The 18,722-nt window shown below is 36.7% G+C and overlaps 1 protein-coding gene across 1 annotated transcript in view; it reads right to left on the bottom strand.

Moving 5' to 3' along the window:
- The window catches only part of DEUP1 (deuterosome assembly protein 1), a gene marked incomplete at its 5' end in the record, with an annotated part of 44,563 nt that overhangs the window by 16,965 nt on the left and 8,876 nt on the right, over positions 1-18,722 (bottom strand). The window contains 6 exons of the mRNA XM_084265874.1: positions 708-905; positions 3,100-3,205; positions 3,841-3,986; positions 9,118-9,330; positions 11,874-11,987; positions 14,949-15,083. Of these exons, the coding sequence (XP_084122000.1) occupies positions 708-905; positions 3,100-3,205; positions 3,841-3,986; positions 9,118-9,330; positions 11,874-11,987; positions 14,949-15,083 (912 nt within the window). The remainder of the gene's footprint in view (positions 1-707; positions 906-3,099; positions 3,206-3,840; positions 3,987-9,117; positions 9,331-11,873; positions 11,988-14,948; positions 15,084-18,722) is intronic.

Raw genomic sequence — 18,722 nt, 5'->3', positions numbered from 1 at the left:
GAAGCCTAGAAACGACATCCGCTCTTTTAGTGATACAACAGGGAATATGGTCTGGTAAAGAGTGCCATACACTAGCAGATGTCTCTCATTTTCCCAAACACCAACTTTCCTATTGTCAAAAGTGAAATGTTACACAGATCATAATTAGCAATAGGCTGTGACCCTCTCAGAAAAGCCAGAGATACCCAGCGATCTCCAAAATATGAAAGGTGTCTTGGTTTACAAAACTAAGTAATGAGTATATAATATTTTGTTTTTAAAACTGAAATATGTCATTAAAACACTGGTATCTTACAGTTTTCAGCTTTAAAATTACCAGAATTTTCAGGGCAAATTTGTAATGTTCTTCCAAAAGCTTTAAAAACATGAGAAATTATGAAACAATCTAGATAATCTAATAAATGGTTCTAATGATAAAGCACATATAATAACAGCAAACTGCAAGTTTTTGAGATCTTGTTCTTGTTAAAATAGTAACTGTGTTTGATGGTCAGAATGGATTGCAATTTTGATGTACAGTTGACATTTACCGGTGTTTTCTTGTTCCGGTATCAATTTGGCTGCTTGAGTGATACTTTACAGATATTACAGCACTGTGATGAAAACTCCAGCAAGAAATGTAATGTCTTTTTTTTTTATAGATAATGTATGTCATTATCAACAGTGTGGAGTAAAATGATCTAGGCTGGTTTTGCCTGCTTGCATACCTGTTGTTTTGCTAACAATTTGTCTTTTATCTCTAACTCCATTTTTAACTGTCTTTCCAGAAGACTAGCTTTCTCCATGATAGTTGCTATAGTGATCTCCTTCTGATGAAGCTCTTCTGTCAGGTCAGAGATTTCTGTCTTCATTCTCTCCTGCTCAGAGCGATGGTACTGCTCCTCTCGATAAACATGGCTTCTTATCTGTAGCAAATGTGTTTGAAATAGTAAAAATGTGGTGCAGTAAAAACGACTGCATCACTTGCTACCTACACCAATGACTCTTTTTGCTGTTGCTTCCAAGACACATCAACTCTTCTAACCAAATCAAAGATTTTTGAGATTGTGTAGTAAGATGTCTTCATGAGTCAGTGCACATAGCTTCTTTTATTTATACATATTTTTTTCAACCGTTTTGTACTTTCATTTGCCTACTTAGTATTAGAAATTAACAAAGTGCAAGTCATGAAATGTTGGCCATGAGCCAGCAGTGTGCCCTGGTGGCTAAGAGAGCCAATGGGATCCTGGGGTGTATCAGGAGGAGTGTGGCCAGCAGGTCAAAGGAGGTGATCTTCCCCCTCTACTCTGCCCTGGTCAGGCCCCACCTGGAGTACTGTGTCCAGTTCTGGGCTCCCTGGTATAAAAAGGGCAGGGATCTCCTGGGGAGAGTCCAGAGAAGGGCTACGAAGATGATTAAGGGCCTGGAGCATCTCCCCTGTGAGGAAAGGCTGAGTGAGCTGGGGCTGTTCAGCCTGGAGAAAAGAAGACTAAGGGGGGACTTAATTAATGTTTATAAATATCTTAAGGAGGGGATGCAGGGGGAAATGGCCAGCCCTGAGGAGACAGGACAAGGGGCAATGGCTGCAAGTTGGAGCACAGGAAGATCTGCACCAACATGCGGAAGAACTTTTTCCCAGTGAGGGTTACAGAGCCCTGGGACAGGCTGCCCAGGGAGGTGGTGGAGTCTCCTTCTCTGGAGATATTCCAGACCTGTCTGGATGCCTATCTGTGCAGTATCAGCTAGGGAGCTGCTTTGGCAGGGAGGTTGGACCCGAGGATCTCTTGAGGTCCCTTCCAACCCCTACGATTCTGCGATTCTGTGATTCTGATATTCTGTTATTTGAATTAACGTTTAAGAAGCATGTAATAAAAATAATGTTAATTTTAAGAATCATAATTTATGGCAAAGAATATCCAAGGAAATATCCATTCAATAAACTTAAGTGTGATTTATTTACATTGTTCCTAACTTAATTTAGGTTTAAAATAAGTTTAATGCAGCCTACATTAACTTAGGAGCAATATCAATAAATCAATCCAGAGACTCTTTAATGAGAAGCTATGTTAGAAATAAAGAGTATATGTGGTAAATCACTTTATGAGACTTTTTCCTGCCACTACATATAAAATTTAAGGTCAAACTTTCTGTGCAGAGTTCTCAAAGAACCAACATAAAGATTGTTTTCATTATCTTTCTACTATAACCAGCAATTTAGTACTGATAGATTTTTTATCATGTAAGAAACAAAATTACAAAACCCAGCATAACAACCTTTGAACCCATTTTAATAATTCCTCACAGTACTGTATACAATCAGTAACAGATGGCATTTCATTTTTATTTATGCAAACTACACAGAATTGTAAACAAATAGATGTGGATTTGAAAAACCTATGAGCTAGATCATGACTATCATGCCAAAATTGCTGCATCCAAGTCAGCTGCATCCAATTAGAGATATTCCTGCTTACATTGCTACTCAGCAAAACCACAACATGCCTGTAAAGAGGAGTTCTGAGCATCTTCTACTCCCAAAATGTTTTGTCCTGCCAAGCCATATGCCATTGCACAGTGCCATTCCACTGCTGCTTGCACACAGCACTTGCACTTGCAATGCAATGTGATGCATAGTCTGAACTAAAGAGCACTGACCTAGACTGCAGCAGGTGACTGATTAAGCTTACCCTTGTGTGGGTACCTGCTGTAGTGACTTCTGTGGGTTGATCTCAGCATATTTTACATTAGACACCACCTGCAAACTATTACTTACCTCCTATAGCCTATGAATTACTCATAGCCTTGGAGGGTTTATTACTTGCATGGTATTATTTGAATCCCAGTGGTGCTTAGGCATGGTCTCTTCCATTATTTCAATTGAGTAGCTGGCTATATTGTTAGCACACAGAATCAGAATGTCAATTTTACAGCTATACAACTACCTACAGAAATACACACATATATGAAAACTTTGTCATATATGTAAACTTCATGCTCTCCCAAACCCATGATCTGTCCTCCTGCTCTCTTGTGCATATGCCATACTCAAGATCAGTACTGTTATCTCTTCTAAAAATCCCATATTGTAGTTAGGATCTAGAAATACTTAATAAGACATACCTTGTTTAGCTCTTCTTGTTGATGTCCTTGACTATGTGCCAATAGTAGTAACTCAGCATTTTTATTTTCTAGTTGCTCAGTAAGCTGTACACAGGATGATTGATGCCTTTAGATAAGAAAAAAAACCACAAAACAAAACATGAAAGAACCAGAATGTTCAATAACCTTTACCTTACACTATCCTCTCTGCAGTGTAAGACTGTGGAAGTACTGCTTGCTGTTTCAAAAAAACCCTATAACCAAAGGTTTTCCCTAAAACCAGGTTGGACCTTGGATCTTGGGAGATTTCTAGTGATTAAGGACAATGGAGGTGCATGCAGAAACAATCCTAAAATCTCTTGTAGATTGCTACTTCATATATTCTCAAATAGCTATGGCAGATTAGATAAACCATAAAAATATGAACATTTTACTCAAAGGAGTTTCAGGGGAATCTTAATCCCCCTACTTCTAAAATGTTTTAATGCCAAGAAAATGAAAGAGACCATAAACATATAAATATAAAAATGCATTGCTTTGGAAAGATCTAGGAAGCATTAAAGCCTTTTAAGAGAGCCTGCATCTCTTGCCTGCAATCTTGTCATATATAATTGCCGATGAAAATGTTTATTCTAAATTTTCTTAGAATCTGACATTTGAATTCAGAGTATCTTTTTGAACAGGCTAAATTTCAATCAAATGTAACAAAAAAGCTATTAGCTCATAAATACTTGTTAATGTTATTGTCTCCAACATACATACTTTGTTTGAATTTCCTGCATATCTTTATTCTCTCTGATTTTCAATAATTCTTCATGCAGCTGTTGGCATTCCAGTTGTATCCTTTTCCAGTGAGCCTCCCGTGACTGCAGCTCACTTCTCATTTCTGAAAAGCTTGCCTCCATGTTCTAAAGAAACAAGCAAATACATAAATAGTTAAATAAAATTAGACAGCTCAAACTGCTGTATTTTGACACATCTTTTTCGATACCTGTATAATTTGTATGAAAGGACGTATGTGCTTTGATTTTGAGTTTCATTTCTGGAAAATACATTGCTTTAATGTCAGTTTCTTTCTCCAGAAATGTCATCTAAAAATCAGATGCTGAATATTCTTTAGCTCTTGCAACATTCCAATGCATTTCTCTCTGAAACTATCATAGAAAACATCATTCAGAAGTTCTGAATTGTACTAAATAACTCTAAAATACATAGTTTGCTTGTTTCAGCAGGTTCTGCACCCTAGAACATGCTTCATACACAAGCATTAGTTCCAGAAGAAAATTCCATTTTCTGTTTTCCTGACAGCATTTCCAAATTTATAAGCTTGAAAACTGCAAGGCTATAGAAAGGCAGTGCTAGGTGCATGTCTTCATTAAATATTGCCTGGAAGCTTGGAGCAGATAAATCTGACTTAATGTACTTTACTTAGATAAATTATGTGCTCAATCATGTCAAACACTAGATCCATCTGCATGGAGTTAACAGTGTATTTAAATGAACATCACAAAATTTTCAAACAATCACAAAAAGAATTTTCCTGGGGACTCCACAAATCTTTGCTCCATTTTACCTTTAATTTCTGATGGGTAATGTGATAGAAAACCTGAAGATACATGCTACTTTTGGCATCATAAAATCCGAATTCCCAAAAAAATCAGAATTCCCCCCAAATACACTGAAAGCACACTAAAGATAAGAACTTGGAAATATAACACACAAATAACAAAAGTAGCATTAATAATAAAATTCTTGCAACAATAATACCCAGAAAATATCTGTTTCATAGAATCATAGAATGTGTAAGGTTGGAAGGGACCTTTAAAGGCCATCTAGTCCAACCCCCCTGCAGTAAGCAGGGACATCTTCACTAGATCAACTTGCTCAGAGCCCCATCAAGCCTGACCTTGAATATCTCCCGGGATGAGGCCTCCACTACCTCTCCAGGCAACCCGTTCCAGTGATCCACCACCCCCATACTGAAGATTTTTATCCTAATATTCAAACTAAATCTCCCCTTTCTGAGTTTAAAACCATAACCCCTTGTCCTATTGCTCCATGCCCTTGTGAACTGTTCTTCCCCAGCTTTCTTATAGGCACCTTTCAGGTACTTGAAGGCCACTATAAGGTCCTTTCAGAGCCTTCTCTTCTCCAAACTGACCAAGCCCAACTCTCTCAGCCTGTCTTCATAGCAGAGGTGCGCTAGCCCTTTGATCAGATTTGTAGCCCTCCTCTGGACATGCTCCAACAGGCCCATGTCCTTCTTGTATTGAAGGCTCCAAAGCGGGACACAGTACTCCAGGTGAGGTCTCACTAGAGCAGAGCAGAGGGGCAGAATCACCTCTCTCGATCTGCTGGCCACACTTCTTTTGATGCTGCCCAGGATGCAGTTGGCCTTCTGGGCTGCAGATGTACATTGGTTGCTCATGTACCACAAGTACTCCCAAGTTCCTTTCAGGGCTGCTTTCAAGCCTCTCACCCAAGATCCAAATCATGGAATCATGGAATCATAGGGGTTGGAAGGGACCTCAAGAGATCATTGGGTCCAACCCCCTGCCAAAGCAGCTCCCTAGGACATATTGCACAGAGAGGCGTCCAGACAGGTCTTGAATATCTCCAGAGATGGAGACTCCACCACCTCCCTGGGCAGCCTGTCCCAGGGCTCTGGCACCCTCACTGGGAAAAAGTCCTTCCACATGTTGGTGCGGAACTTCCTGTGCTCCAACTTGCAGCCATTGCCCCTTGTCCTATCCCCACAGACCACTGAAAAGGGGCTGGCTGATTCCCCCTGCATCCCCTGCTTAAGATATTTATAAACATTAATTCGGTCCCCCCTTAGTCTTCTTTTCTCCAGGCTGAACAGCCCCAGCTCACTCAGCCTTTCCTCATAGGGGAGATGCTCCAGGCCCTTAATCATCTTTGTAGCCCTTCTCTGGACTCTCCCCAGAAGATCCCTGTCCTTTTTATACCAGGGAGCCCAGAACTGGACACTATAATACTCCAGGTGGGGCCTGACCAGGGCAGAGTAGAGAGGGAGGATCACCTCCTTTGACCTGCTGGCCACACTCCTCCTGATGTCCCCCAGGATCCCATTGGCTCTCTTAGCCACCAGGGCACACTGCTGGCTCAGTGCCCAGATTTAAAAAAAATGTTTTCCAAGGGTGCTGATGCTTTGCCTTCACAGACTATTGCACTAAAACCACTAGGACTTTTCATAATTTCTTCATTTTATTCTAATATCATTTCCATGTTTAAAAGCAAATATAAAGCCTTTAAACTTTCAAAAGGCATATGCAATCCAGAAATGACACCACAAGCAAGGAACTTCAAAGGGTTATTTCCATTACAGCTTCCTATTAGAATGACCTTCCTTCCAAGAAGCCTGTGGTTTTCCTCTGGCAGAAAGGACTACTGCAGACAGATATGAAGTGCTTTTGCATTTTTTTTATAGGGGCTGCATATACAGATTCATTCATATTATCCTTTGTTAGATTAAGTCTGAGGGAGCTTTTTTAAACTCTGAAATGCAAGTCTGGGCATATTCATGTGAAATAAAGCTTAATGAATTGTTAAAATTATCTGCAAGACTTTGCTTATGATCATCTTTATGACTTCAACATTCTAGAAATGGACACATTTATTTTATAATATATGAATTTGGGGGAAGGTCACCCCTCTGAATTCATTCTGGGATGGATAAAGGGGAGGGTTGCCCCTCCAAATTCATTCTGAGGTGGATAAGGGGAATGAATGCTGCACAACTGTGTGATGAAACTCATCAAGTGTGGCAGGCTGCAGTCATCATACATATTTACATAAATTGTATTTTCTTCTATGAATTATAATAATAGCAGGAACAACAGCTGCCACAGCAGCAGCCACAATAATGACTGAAACAGAACTTCAGGTCAAGAGTTTTATATATCACTTCCAAAAAATAATTTAGATGTGAACCACTTATTATTTTATGAAATACCTATTGCATCTAGTTAAAAAACCAAAATGAAGATTAATTTTGAATCAGAAAACTTGAAATTTGGGGTTTTTTTTTAGAAAATATGTAATGAAATACAAATTCTTGAGAGTCTGTTTCAGCTTCTCTTTTCTTCGGTAAAAAGTGTTGCTTTAACTTGTTTGCCAAATACCAAACCGAAGTATCGAAAAATTCCAGATGAGCTTCTGTTGTAATTCTACTCAAAGCTGTTCAGCCTTTTTTATACAATTATATGCTGCATTTCAATGTATATTAGTGTCCAGCAGCTGACTTAATGCAGACATTCCAAGAACTAAGCCTCCTGTGTCATATTTTCAGGCTGCCTCTCATGTATGGCTACAATTACTACCTCTAGCTCCACTTATACTTAAAATGCCTTCAGTGCTTCCTACAGCTCCTGCATTATATTTATGCAATTCCAAAAATCCTCTTGCTTGAAGATTTTCTTAAAGGCTATATCACAGTTTTATCTCTCTGCAGTACAACATCTATCCATCTGCTCTAATTATTGCAGAAAGAGGAGAGGAGAGGAGAGGAGAGGAGAGGAGAGGAGAGGAGAGGAGAGGAGAGGAGAGGAGAGGAGAGGAGAGGAGAGGAGAGGAGAGGAGAGGAGAGGAGAGGAGAGGAGAGGAGAGGAGAGGAGAGGAGAGGAGAGGAGAGGAGAGGAGAGGAGAGGAGAGGAGAGGAGAGGAGAGGAGAGGAGAGGAGAGGAGAGGAGAGGAGAGGAGAGGAGAGGAGAGGAGAGGAGAGGAGAGTCAGGACAATTTCAGTTGGAACTGACCTACAACAATCATCTAGTCCAACTGCTGGACCAACTCAGTGCTGACCAAGTTAAAAGGGTGTTGTCCAAATGTCTCCCAAACAGTCTTGGTGCATCAACCACGTCTATAGGAAGCCTGTTCCAGTGTTTGACCACCCTCTTGGTAAAGAAATGCTTCCTAATGTCCAGTTGAAAACTCTCCTGGAGCAACTTTGAACCATTCCTATGTGTTCTGTCACTGGATTCTAGGAAGAAGACATTTTGTCATGTCCCTCTTCACTTTGATTTGTTCCACCCCATATTCTAGTCCCACTACTTTTTAATGTCAGCCTTTTTAACGGGCCCCAAACAGTGGTATAGACTTGCATATAACTTGTATGGAGTCAAATGACTCAGTGAACTAATGTGCAAAAGAAATGTATAAACAACATGTGCTAATCTTGGCTGTTCTGACAGCACCTGATACAAACCTCCACAACATGTATGTTAATTTATATAAAGTATATTACACATGAAGTTATAACTCTGCAAGGTTGTCTATAAAATAAATAAATTCTCTTTCTCCAGAAAGATTTGAAGTAATTGTTGGGCACTCAATATATTACTGAACCTTGAAGTGCTTAAATAAATAAGGAAAAACATAATTTATACATGTTAACAAGAAAAAAACCATCAAGGAGAATCTCATTCCTGATTTGTTTCAAACACAGATAATGTAAAAGGTTGTAAAAATGTTGTATTATCTCAGTCTTGTCAGAACTCATATATCATGACCAAAAGAAGAGGCCCAAATGGCTCTCTACATAGATCAATGCTTCATTGGAAAATGGTACACTAGGGATAAGATAAAAATGGATGGTTCTTCACATGACTGGCAACTTAAAAATCCATTAACTGCAAAATCTTCTCTCAGTAATAAACTATACCATACACTTTTCTATAGACTTATTTATTAGTTATATGGCACAGCCTACAACGAAGAGTAGATTGGATAAGAGTTTTCATAGAAGTCATTTATATACAAGGAACCAAATGAACTAAGTTTTTGTAGATGATAGGAATATAGGAAAGTTATAAAGACAGGAATAAAATACTACATATAAAACGTATTTCAGTTTTCTCTTTAAGTGCTACTTAAAAAAAATTGTACTGCTCACCGCACGTTTCATGCAGAGAATATACCTCCTGTACAGATCTTTTCTACAGGCATCTCAGTACAACTTTTTAAAGTATATGTTCCAACATTAGTTCCACAGTCATCATAAAAGAGAAAAAGTATTACTACCTGGCACTGGTTTTGGTACATTTTTAGATCCTCTCGGAGTTTTGTATTTTCCTCTTCTAGTTTATTCTTGTTCATTCTTATTTCATTCACAGTTGCCTTTAGTTTTTCAATAATTAACTCATCGTTTTCACTTTTGGACTGGCCATAGGTAATTGCCTTTTCCTGGTTTTGCTCCTTATTGCTTATTTGGACTTGATAATTCTGTGTCTGCTGCTATAAAACAAGAAAATATTTTACATTAAATTCAAACCATTACTACTAAAATCATAAGGATATTTCTGTTTGGACCAGCATTTGCATAGAAAAGATGGCACATTTGGGACAGTTTGAATTACTTCTCTGAAGGATATTTCCTTTTTCTAAGTCTCAAGTTCTTTGCTTTCAGTAAGAAAAATGTTTCAGAAACTTTCAAGGGCACATAATTTTTTCAAGGATTTTTCTCCTCTGCTGTGTATATCCCAAGCACTTAATGTTAATTAGCCCCAATTTTGAAAAAGGCGATTATGATGACCTACTCAAAGCAGTTACCTCTAAAAAAAATAAATTAGAGAAATGTTCTTCTTTGATTCATTGAACTCAGTAGGAGTTGTGTGTATGTGTGTGCGTGTGCCTCAGGATAGATATTAACTTTTGACTAGAGGGCTAGCATTACATAGTTCACATATAAACAGCTCAGTTACTACAGTAAATGTACTTCTTTGCTATCATTACTCTTCAACTTTGGGAGGAATCATATGCACATTCTGCAGAGTCCCACAGTCCATTCAGTTTCTTGTACTAATTAAAATCCTAAACCTAAAACTTCAGGAAACCGGTATTGACAGTATTTGTGAATTCACAGGCATCGTGAAGAAGCATAATTACTATGGTAACAGTTTTAACAGTTTAAAAAAATTATCCACATGGATCCCTCTACTGGGAGATTAACAAGCAGCAGTAATCACAGAATCACAGAATTGTAGGGGTTGGAAGGGACCTCCAGAGATCATCGGTCCAACCTCCCCGCCAAAGCAGCTCCCTAGCACATATTGCACAGATAGGCATCCAGACGGGTCTTGAATATCTCCAGAGAAGGAGACTCCACCACCTCTCTGGGCAGCCTGTCCCAGGGCTCTGTCACCCTCACTGTGAATCTTTCAGAAGACTGAGATTTTGCTGAAAAATGACAACAGAATATAACCTGGAAACCTTATGTCATTTGCAGAGATCAAGTTGAACAAGAAAATTAATATTAAAAATCAACAGGGTTGCAAATACCATATTTCATTGCTTTAGACAGCTTTTGACTTCATGGCTGTTTTCCCATAATGTGTTGGCTGAACACCTGAGAAGAACTGACCACGGGCTGCCTATCAAATAAAAAGCCGGAAATAATTTGCTGTTAAGTTTAATTTCCATCAATAATAAACTAAAGTTGCCCTGACATGGAAGTTATGGAGTCCTTTATAACATAACCTCCAAGCATCCTGTGAAAAATATAACACAAGACTCCAGCTGAAAATCAAAGACCTCATAATAGAGGAGCTTGAGACAAAGACACAGGATCAATTAATACTTTTGGAGCAGTTAAGAGGTAACAGTCCATTGGACTTCTATTTAATAAACTAGTCCATGTGATTTTACAGCTGTGAAGAAAATTGTCTTCAGAGAAAGTTCACTGATGGCAGTGATGTAAGCCTCAACAAAAAAAGTAGATGATCACCTTGAGTAATGTTTAACTTGTCTAACTATATAGTCAACATGAACCAAACAGTAGTTTTGTCTAGTCAAAGCCTTAGTTTTTACATGTGTATGAAAGTTGGATAGTTGCAATGTAATGCTTTTGGCATCTAAAACCAAAACTTAACTGTCAACCTTGGAAACTCTGGATACAGGTAGAGTCTTATAGGAACTGTTAAGAAAGTGTTTCACTAGATCAAGACTCAATAAGTTTACTAACAGTGGAAAAGGGGATTACAAGTCTGCAATGTAATTGGCTTCCCCTCAATTTTCAAGTTGTCTTGTGACTCAGTTAATTTGTAAGTTATTTTCTAATTTTTTTTTGCAGAAGGATAGGTTATCAAGACATCATTAAATCAATATTTTGTTCTGAGTTGGAAGAACTTGAAAAATAAAAAATATGCTAGATCAATAAGCTATATAAAAAAAGTAATAAGAAATTGGCAAGTGAAAAAGAAACACAAAGTCAATCAAGGACTGAGTGGGAACTCAAAAGCTGAAAAATATGAGAAAAAAAAGTGATATATCATCCAAAAAACAAATGGAGTAGTGTATAGAAAATAATTTTCCTGCATAAATGATATTAATGTATATTTATGATCTTAAAAAAAAGGACTCAGATTTGAGGAAACTTTACATTTGAGTCAACATAGGGGTGGCATGTACTACTCTACTTGGTAAGATACGTTTCAATACTTGTCATCATAATTGCATATTAGAAGCATAGAAGATAAAAGCATCTCCACAGTATACTTGAAAAAGTAAAAAGGATCATACACTGGAGCACTGCTTTTGCAGAGTCTTTTGTCAGAAATCTTATAGTTGTCATCATGATACTTATTCGTGTTCTCATTTTCATGAGAACAATAAAAAGAACTGTTTGTATCATTAGATTTTTTAGTCTGATCCTTTCCTAAAGCAATGTATTCACTACCAATATATCCGTGTATCGTGATTTTTTAAAAAATTAAGTTAAAATAACTCTATTTGAGCTAAGACCTCATTTTGTTCCTAAAGCAGAAAGGTAAGATTTTTACCTGAAATGTGTTATATTTTTTGGACAATAATTTTTGCTGAGCATCTAAATAAATGAGAAAATTTTCGCAGATTGTCTCTTTCTTATCCCATTCTCCTGATTTTGCCTTAAATTCCTGAAAGACAGCAAAAGAAAGCTAGTAAACCCAGGGGAAAAAGCTTTTTTTCCTTATCTAAATAACTTTGTAATTTGCATAGTTCGAAGAAAAATCTAGTTTTTTAATTAATACATAATCTTTCTGTAATTTTGGAAATAGGAAAAAAACCATCCCCACAACAAAACAGACATTGAGACATCCTTACCAGGAAAAAAAATCTAGTCTTAAGAGCTGTTACTCTGAAAAAAATGGGTGGTAAATGTAATCATTGAATAAAAATGATAAAACATTTTACATCACTTCTATTGCTGTAGATCTTGGCATTATGACTATAATGCACCCATTTTATTGGAGACTATTTCCTGTGATGTTAAAGCTATATCAGTGCCAAATAGAGTAATCAGCAGGGAATCAAATCCTTAGTCTTCAGACAAATGTTCTTAGTGCTCCCTTTTTTCTGTGGTTTTTGGTTTTGGGTTTGTTTTGGGACAGCAGCTATTGTGAATATATTTTACATCTTGTTCTCTTTACAATTGCTGCTTCTGGCTTGGAGTTCACCTAGTTTAAACAAAAAAATTGTTTAATAAATTCTATTATACTATATTTGTCTAACATTGTTTTTGTATTTGCACTTATATTCCTATTTATAGTGCATTTGCATTTGGTCTTAAATCATACCACAACTTATACATGTACAACTAGACTTTAAAGGCAGTATCATACAAAATGAGTGGGAGAACTCCAGTTACTAGAACCATTGCTCTTTTAGTTTGAAGAATTAAAAAAATAACAGTATACTGGTTTATACAGTGAAAACTATAATACTTATGAGCTGTTCTGAGAGCTTTTTAAGAATGGGAATGTTGGTTCCAAAAAGATAGATGATTTTTTATAATTATCCTAAACTGTCATGTTCCCCAAATTTAAAAAAATAACATTTTATTTTTCACTGAAACAAAACTGAACGCTTTCCAACATAGATTAATACAAATCTTCTGTTACAGCTTTCCTAATATCTGCTTTGGCATTTTAAACCAATAAACATCTTCCCATTCTACAAAATGTGATACAAATGGAGTTTCAGACTACTTAATGAGGATGGCAGGTTCAAGGCATTACTAAAGCACTGCTGAGCTTAGTAGATTTTCAACACAGTAATTATTTCCTAAATACTAGAATTTGCTGAATATATTCCAAGCACTCATTTTTCATACTGCATAATTAATCAAATTATAGCATTGTGTTACATTATTTTCACATTTTAATCTTGAATAAGGTCATTCTCAAATTAGCTGGATCAGACAGTTTCACAGTAGTGATATACTTAGTCAACGATAGATGTATAACCCATTTATTATTCTTGTAGTAATAGATGTTGGCAGCTATGCTGTGTTCTAAAGTGCTGTAGCTTTTCTGATGGTGACGACTCTTACAGCAACATTATGTAGAGATAGGATGTGTGTGCTGTTAAAGAGGTAAAATGAGCTGAAAGACACAGAAGTCAGTCCTGTATCTTAAAGAGTAACATAAAAGATAGCCAAGTCCAAAATAAAGCTCCTAAAACCCTGCTTAACTGCAGCTTGAGTATGAAAGTACTTAAAATCTATTAGATCTTAAATTTTTAATTGTAAAGCTCCCGAAGTGTCTAAATCATCTACATCATAAATCAACATCATAAATCTACCTCATAAACCAGTACATCATCACAATGCTAGGCAGCTATGCAACTCGCTGACACTTTGAACTGGCATTCCTCTGTTTACTTTTCCTGCAGGACCCAGTTCAGTAAACACTCAAAGCACACAACACCTCATTATGCTCTCTGCAAAGGATGACCAAAGCAAAGGTTGATTTTTTGGGGGTGATCTTCCTATGCTTCATCAGACTAGTGGTTAGACTGTTCTCCCCAGGTGTGGAAGACTTAATAATCTTCCCTCCAGACAGAATCTGAATCAGATTCTTCCCATGTTACTTTCCTACCAAATAAACAAAAGTTATTATTTTTCAACGGGCTCTGGAATTCTTCCTTTTGAAGTTGTTTCACTTTGCAGAGGGTACCAACAAATTTATTGCATAACTAAAAAACAAGAATCAAAAATTAGTACAGCTAGGGACTACATTGCTCTGTTATAAGAAGTGAGACTGGATATGAGTTTCTGCAGCAGTGAGTGTAGCCAGAAGAGTATTTGTGGAGAAGCCACCACCTGGAGGTATACTCTTTATATGCCACTTCTCTGCTGGCTAATTCTCCTGTTGATGCAATAAATATTTGATTATTACACAGATAATAATGTGATCTAACTCTGAGAACTCAAGACAATTAATTATGATCAGAAATCAGTATCTTTCTGTACTCAAGAATGTCAGCTAAAATCCATTCTATGCCCAGAGGGAAGGGTAGAGGACTATTATCTAGTCCCTCACTCAGGATGCTGTATCCTGTGGAATATATTTTTAATCCTTCCTCATGCAGTACCTTGGGAAATTATGCACTGAGGTCAAGGTTGTGGATTGCCTCAGGCACATGGGTGCTGACAAGATATGTGTATAACAAGCAGTTTTCCAATCCTAAACACTGTTTCTATTTAGCCCTACATGGCCAAAGTTGTCCTGAGGTCTTGAAACTTGAATTAATGGTTGGTGTTATGTGTCAGTATCTTGCACACCTGAAGGTCATGTCTCAAAGCATTATATTATCCATATAAATCTATATGGATAATGGTACACATAAATTAATCCGGAAGAAAAAAATCTGTATCTATGGTTTTGAAGAAAATTATCTACATTAACTCATGAAACATTAATAAAACTTGGATAAAAGAACAAAATCTGAATATTAAACTATGCACCTTTTCTTGCCAGAGCAAGAAAATGATATATTTTTGTAGAATTATCAGCAAATTTAAGTTTGCAGCTGTAAACCACAAATTAGTTCTAATATGATATTAAGATTAGAATATAATAACAAAGTTTTCTTACCTCCATTTTCTTGCATAAATTGCTTAGTTCAGATGTTGTCTCTAAGCTTTCCTCACAGTTTTCTCTTCTTTCAACCTTTTTTTGTTTTAACTGATGTGACTGCAGCTTTTCATAACTATGTGCCAGCTTTGAAAACTAAAAATAAAAGCAGAGTTGAACATGCAGAATCTATCAAATATGATGATATGGCCAAAATTTTCTTTAAACTAGAATCACCAACTGCAGCTTCAGCATTCCAAATGTTTAAACAGTGTATCAAAGAATCAATTAATAAAGTTAATTTCTTAGAGATGAACAAGACTAAGCTCTCATGGAAATAATAGCTAACTGTTCAAGCAGGTTCATTTGAGAACGACTTAATTCAGTTGGAGTTCTTTATGGCACTGTTACCCATAGGGTCATTTCCTCGACAATGTGTATACGAAGTGTTCTATACTTGTTTACTGCCATCTTGCGTTGACATTTTTAAAGGGTGCATCACTAGCCAGAATGAGGGATTCTGGTGGATGCATTTTAAACTTCCATGTTCCTTTTTCATCATGAAAACTGTTGAAATGTTACGAATGTGATGATCGCATTCTTCTGGAATCGTTAAGTGCCAAAGAACGTATGTAAGAGTTAGACGCTAAATACCCTTGTGCCTACTGATCTCACCATGAAAGCATGGTTTAGCAGTCAGAACCAAAGCAGTCACAGGCAGGGAAAGGAAAGGTGCCAGCAGAAGTACCAGCCTCTCCAGAAGGTACCAGCCTCTCCAGAAAAAAGGCCACTGATCAACAGTTAGCTGAGCTTCACAAGCAGAGGGGCTAGTGGCTGCTAACAGGCTTGATACAGCAAACTGACATGGGTAGGGTATGTACATCTTGTTTTGAAAAACCCAAGGATATTGACAAAGGAAACATGAAAACTATGGACTTGATGGAAGCGAAATGAAATAACTTTGCAAAGTATATTGAGTAGAAAAGCTTGCAGCTATGAATACTGGATAGACATGAAATCTAATATGTTGTTTTGATCATTTTAATTCAGATATATATGATGGTTTACATTCTCTGTAACAATTACGGCTTCACTTTAAAAATTCTGACTCTATCATAAAGTTCTTCATCTAACCAAAAAAGACCCCATAAAATTTCACAGTTTTCTTAACTGCCCAATTGAACTACTATCTGGAAAAGAAATTACTTCCAAGGAAGTAATTGGAAACAGAACAGAATCCTATTAATCCAACACCAGTTTTCCTCCTGAATATATTACGGTACATATGAATTGCCTGGAAAGTGCAAACTCAGATGAAGACAGGTATTAGACTGTTCATGCTAAAAAGGCTTGGAAATACAGGATCAAACACTTCAGCAAATCAGTCAAAAATGCAACAGAATGGCCAAAATAAGAAAATTTAGTTTAATAATAAGTTTATTTAATGAAAGCAGAATATTTCAGACAGATGTTTCAGTATGAATGTTATCATGACTGGAATCTAGACTGAAATCTATGAATCTTTACATTTAATGCTTGATGTAAATTTAAAAAATAAGATCTAAGTTGTTCTATTTGGATGTTTTACAAGTGAGAAAAAAAAGAGGAAGCATTTTTGTGAGTTCTGGGATAGAATTCATCTAAGTTTAGATTTCTGAAAGTTAGACAACAAAAGCTGAGCTTCTCTGCACTGGAAAAAGCTGCCTCCAAGTGCTTAAGCTATCTTAAATTCTCATCATAAACTGACATGAATTTTATCATAGGGGTGTCCATTTCCCTCCATTGATTCTAAAGGGAGCCAGAGGTAGCTCAGATATAGCCATCTAGCTTTTACATGTCTGAGGTAATTAGTTGCTAACGTGCTTAGAGCAAGACTGGATTCTTGTTCTTTTGCTGAAGGATTTCTGTCATTTTCAAAATTATAATAACTACTAAACATTACTATAGAAAAAAATGAAGAAAGAAAAGTAATGAAGATGAACCCTTGAAGTTTTTCCTATTTAATTTTGACAAAATGTACATTTGTATGAGTGTAGCAGAGTTTCAGGTTACATATCAGGAATTATTTCCCTAATACAAGGAAAATACAGGTTTTACTGCATTTGACAGGTATATAATCAATTCAGTGGGAATGTTGCTTGTTAAACAGCTGCTTTTATCAGTAGCAAGGGTAAAAAAAGCACTGAGGACCACAGAAGCAGTATATCAGAGAGAAATTTGTTCTGAATAGCCTAGCGTTTTTAGAGCAAGAAAAGGTCACCCTTTCTATTTCCACCAAGATTAGGGTGGAACAAAAATTGGGAGGGATTTTAAGAATACCATGTGGAGAAGGATACAATGCTACTGGTAAATAGTAACACTGATACGGCTCCTGCAATACTAAATTGTAGCTCTTAAGATTATACAATGTAGAAGGAGATACAACTTTCAACTGAGGGTAAGAACCAAAAGAAAGGAGACAGAGGAGATAAGGCAAAGATTGATATTGTCAGGGAGGCTCTGTATTTTAGGTATGAGCTTGTGCAGCTGAAAACTGGAGACATTGAAGTCATTTGATTGTAGACACTGCAGCACAGTAATTTATCATAGAAATTCAATAAGGACACTCAGTAAAAGCTAGAGGAGCAGGGTAGAAGACTCCTACTGTCTAGCATAGGTGCTTGAAATTGTTCTGACCAGCAGACTTTCTGCTTAGCACACAGGTAGGTCTCCTAACTTAGACACCTAATAGTTACTTCTTTGGTCAGTGTGTACTGGATGGATACTTCATGAAGTCAAATGGTTTGGTGAAAGAGAGGAATGGGAATCAGAGAATAAAATGCAAATGGCATCAGTGCTGGAACCTTTGGTGGAGAGAAGGAATGTTGGAAGGCATAGACTAGGAAAGTGATGTATATTCTTAAGAGCAAGAAATCCAAACTTCTTGCAGAAAGATAAAAGGAGAAGTGGCCACGAAACATGAAGAAAATTAGGTGGTCTGAGCAGTAACTGAAAAAGAGCATCTTGGCAAGAAGTTAGGAATTGTCAGATAATAATAATAATTGTCAGATAACAATAATAATAACAACAACAACAACAACCACACCACAAAAAGATAACAGCTTGCATTTGTCCAAGAAAAGGACTTGTAGGGTAATTAACAACTTCAAAATAAAAATCTTTATAAAAAATGACCTGGAGTTTCAATATCAGAAAATTCAATTTCAGTGAAGTTCTTAGCATCAAAATATTACATAAACCTACTCATTTTTAGCATATGATAATAAAACATTCAAGAAGTGAAAAATATTGCAGCAAATTTGAAAAACAAGGAGAAAAGAGAGATATGCTGTATTTTTGGAGACAGTTCTGCATTGCTAAATGTACCTTACAACTTATACGTAAAAAGTCACATCGTTTTTCATTGTATGATATTTGTCTTCTCAATAATCATGCAAAGATGTAAATTTTTCTGTAATTTTTGCAAATTATAAACCAGCTTTTGTTTCTAGCTCCTTCCCCAAATGACTAAAAGTGTTTATTATATAACAACCAAAACATTCTCTGCTTACTCACAGAACTGTTTGCCAAATCAATATACACATGCAAAGAAAAAATAAAGACAACATAACCTTAAGAACAAGCTATACATTTATCAGGTTGATGGATTTAGATGCTGTTATCACCTTAAAATGAAAAAAATGACATCAAATTTATGCTATACAAGATGATTCTATTGTAAGTGTGGTTGGAAATTTTTAATTATAATACTAAATAGCTGGTAGGAGAATCCAGTGAAGAAAGCAGTAGAATGGC

This window comes from Gallinula chloropus, assembly GCF_964237585.1.
Source record: "Gallinula chloropus genome assembly, chromosome: 1".
Classification (NCBI taxonomy): domain Eukaryota; kingdom Metazoa; phylum Chordata; class Aves; order Gruiformes; family Rallidae; genus Gallinula; species Gallinula chloropus.
Note: the sequence above shows the minus strand (reverse complement) of the source record. Positions and strands in the feature narration are given on the sequence as shown.